The 4,034-nt window shown below is 35.3% G+C and overlaps 1 protein-coding gene across 1 annotated transcript; it reads left to right on the forward strand.

Annotated features, from left to right (window-relative positions):
- Nucleotides 1-919: 919 nt before the first annotated feature.
- On the forward strand, nucleotides 920-4,034 carry LOC104240914 (cytochrome P450 86B1-like). Its single transcript, XM_009795820.2, has 2 exons — nucleotides 920-2,421; nucleotides 3,387-4,034. The coding sequence occupies exons 1-2, from the start codon at nucleotides 1,177-1,179 to the stop codon at nucleotides 3,753-3,755; spliced, it is 1,614 nt and encodes a 537-aa protein (XP_009794122.1). The 5' UTR covers nucleotides 920-1,176; the 3' UTR covers nucleotides 3,756-4,034.

Consider the following 4,034-nt stretch of genomic DNA (forward strand, 5'->3'; position numbering starts at 1 on the left):
TTTATTAAAGACTATTAAAAAGAGAATAAGCAAGATATTAATTAAATTATTAAGCTAATAAAAAATTATATGACAGTATAATAATATTAAATAATAAATAATACAATAACTATAAGAAAAGAACAAAAATAAAAAAGAATTTGCATAAAATGATGTGATGAATAAGACATATTTGACTTTCAGTCAAAAACAAAGTGATAATAAGAATTTTCTTAAAATAATATGATATAATGTGCTCAAATAACACAGATCACAACATGACATATTTAGTATTTTTTAATATTGACACCGAAATGAAATACAAGTACTAAAATCAAGGGAATAGGTTGCTACAAAAAAAATAAAAGTTGTCTACTACGAGATTTGAATAATAATTTCATATCTTGCTTCAAAATTAATATCTAATGTTATATAATTTTTATATGAAAAGTTTATATTTTAAGGTTATTTGCACATAATTCAAACAACATAGATTACAATTTGACATAATTTGTGTCCGCGCATCGCGTGAGTACTAATACTAGTTTAAATTTAAAAAAGAAAAAAGGGAAGGATCCGGTTCATAAAACCTGCGCGGGTTAATGGGCTGACCCGAATCAGGCAGCTCAGCTACACACGTGGACAATTGCCCAGAAACTAACCAAAAAGGAATAGTTTCGACGTGTCACCAGTACAAAAAGGTAAACACGAAACCAAAAGTTTTTGTAGCTAAACCACACACCTGAAAATTTTAGTATGCACATTAGCACAAAACCCCCTGAACGAACTGAAAAAACAAATAATTAATGGCCTGCAAAACGTGTGCGACAGACTCAATTATACTTAGGTTAACTATCTCACCCACTCTAATGCAAAAACCTTCCAAGTATGGTCAACCCCATAAGCTTTAATAAGACATGTCTTTATTTCCACTCTTTCCAAAAATTGATTTTTGATCAAAACCCTGTTTTACAAGAAAAGTGATTGAAATCAATTAGGACCAAGCACCAAATAGTTGAGACCCAAATATTGTGAGAAAACCTCTATTCTATTTTCAGCTCACCAAATCAAAACTGCTGATAGTGCAAACTTAAGCACGCCAAGAAAACACAAACTATACACCTCCCCCTTATAACAACTAGTATATTTCTAGCAGTAGAATCACACCAAAACAACCACTCCCTGCATAGGTACAACATGATGAATTCATTGAACACCATTAACATGACTTGTTCATCCTCCACATCCTTGTTTGCATATTTCAACCCCAACACAAGTTTTCTTCTGTTGCCAGAGATACAAATGATGGAAATATTCCTAGCCTTTGTTGTTTTCATTTGTATACATTCTTTAAGGCAGGGGAAGAAACAAGGATTACCAAATTGGCCACTAGTAGGGATGTTGCCTTCTTTGATTTTAGGGTTACGGAAAGACATGTATGAGTGGATTTCTGATGTTCTTTGTCGGATGAATGGGACGTTTACGTTCCGAGGTCCATGGTTCACCAACCTCAACTGTGTGGTGACATCCGATCCTCGGAATCTTGAGTATCTTCTCAAGACAAAATTCTCAAATTTCCCTAAAGGTGAATACTTTAGAAGCACTGTTAGGGACCTACTTGGAGATGGAATATTCAGTGCAGATGATGAGATTTGGCAGAAACAGAGGAAAACAGCCAGCATTGAGTTCCATTCTGCTAACTTTAGGAAAATGACTACTGATTCGTTGCTGGAGCTTGTTCATTCTAGGCTCTTACCTGTTTTGGAAGATTCAATGAAGCAATCAATCCCTATTGATCTTCAAGATGTTCTCCTTAGGCTCACATTCGATAATGTATGCATGATTGCTTTCGGGGTTGATCCAGGGTGTCTCCACCCTGGATTACCTGAAATTCAATTCGCCAAAGCTTTCGAATCAGCAACCGAGGCAACCATTCTCCGGTTTGTCACACCCACGCTTGTCTGGAAAACCATGAGGTGGCTTGGGTTAGGAACAGAGAGGACGTTGAAGCATTCATTGAAGAAAGTGAATGAATTTGCTGATGAAGTTATCAAAACTAGAAAGAAAGAGCTTTCTTTAGAAGATGAGAGTAGCAAAAAAAGATCGGATCTTTTAACAGTGTTCATGGGGCTAAGAGATGAACAAGGAAAGCCATTTTCGGGTAAGTTATTGAGAGATATTTGTGTCAACTTCATTCTTGCTGGAAGAGACACTTCTTCAGTTGCATTAAGCTGGTTTTTCTGGCTCTTGAATCGTAATCCGGAGGTTGAAGAAAGAATTTTGGCTGAGATTTCTAAGATTTTGAATGAAAGATCAGAGGATGCCATTAAGGAAAGTCCTTTGATTTTCAAGCCCAAAGAGATCAAGCAAATGGAATATCTACAAGCTGCTCTTTCAGAAGCTCTCAGATTGTATCCTTCTGTTCCAGTTGATCACAAAGAGGTAAAACTTTCCCACCTTCTGCATAAAATACATGTGAACACTATTTTATTTAAGTATTCCTATTTTAATAAAAATCTAACTGTTTATATTTGATCATACTAGTCTATAATTTTAGCAGTAGATTTGATCACTTTTGCGATAATATAACAGCTCTTTTTAATTTTAATAGTAGCATACTCCCATGTTTCAATTTAGACGAGGTAGTTTGACTCAGTACGGAGTTTAAGAAAAAAGAAGAAAAGTTTTGAAACATGTGATTGTAAAAGCTTAAGAGGTAAAAGCTTTGTGGGCCATGACATTTGTGTGATTATAAAAACTTTTCATTAAGGGTAAAATGGATAAAATGAAGAGTTTAAAGTTGAATTATTTTCAAATTTAAAAATGTGTCATTTATTTTGGAATAGACTAAAAAGGAAAGTACCTCATCTAATTTGAAACGGATGGAGTATTTATTCGTATAGTGTATGCCTTGATGGTAGTGGCGGAGCCACATGCACCAAAGGGGTGTCGGTTGACACCCCTTCGCCAGAAAATTACACTGTATAGCTCGGTAATTTTTTTAAAAATATGTATATATATACTATATAATGACACCCCTTGACTTCTTGGTGAGTTTATTTTTTATATTTTGACTCCCCTTAATGAAAATCCTGGCTCCGCCAGTGTTTGATGGTCCTCTTTAGAGAAGTGGACGTCTTGTTTCTTTTATTTTTCTCTTTTGACCGGTAGAGGTGAAGTGTTTTTAGGTTCTTTATTTAGTTCAACTGTTCTAACAATTTGTTGGTTGGAGAGAAAAAGGTATATGACTTCCTGAAATGATCAATTGGGCATCGATGTTCCAAGAATAGAAACATCCAAGCTGTACGCTATTAAAGTCAAAATAGAAAAAACTAGTTGAACGTAACTGGCATATAAGGGTCTTTCCATTCTTTGCTCATCGATCAATTGTTTGGTTTGTTATGTAGGTAGTTGAAGACGACGTATTCCCAGACGGGACAGTACTGAAAAAGGGAACAAAGGTAGTGTATGCAATCTATACAATGGGAAGAATGGAAGGGATATGGGGGGAAGATTGTAGAGAATACAAACCAGAGAGGTGGCTGAGAGATGGCCGCTACATGACCGAATCCGCATATCGCTTCACAGCCTTCAATGGAGGACCTCGCCTTTGTTTAGGCAAAGATTTTGCTTACTATCAGATGAAATTCGTCGCTGCATCCATTCTCTACCGTTACAATGTCAAGGTAGTCGAAGGTCATCCTGTTTCACCCAAAATGGCTTTGACTATGTATCTCAAATATGGATTACAAGTCAAACTTTCCAGGCGTACGTGACCCAATTCTCACAAGAAATACTATATAATTTCTTTGGCTCTTAATGTTTAATTGTTCCTTTCTTTCTTTTGTTTTTTCAAATTTTCAGTAATATATATAAAGACCAGGTTGTCTGGACAAGTAAGATATGAAAAGGCGGGTTACTAGGAAAGGAGAAAGGGAACAAAAAAATTTATGAATTAGGTACATAGGGTGAGTGACTGGAATAATAGATTTCCGTGTTGATTGTTATGATTAATTCTTTATTTTTTAATATCCATTGTTTCAGTTTCATGCTAA

This window comes from Nicotiana sylvestris, chromosome 4 (assembly GCF_000393655.2).
Source record: "Nicotiana sylvestris chromosome 4, ASM39365v2, whole genome shotgun sequence".
Classification (NCBI taxonomy): domain Eukaryota; kingdom Viridiplantae; phylum Streptophyta; class Magnoliopsida; order Solanales; family Solanaceae; genus Nicotiana; species Nicotiana sylvestris.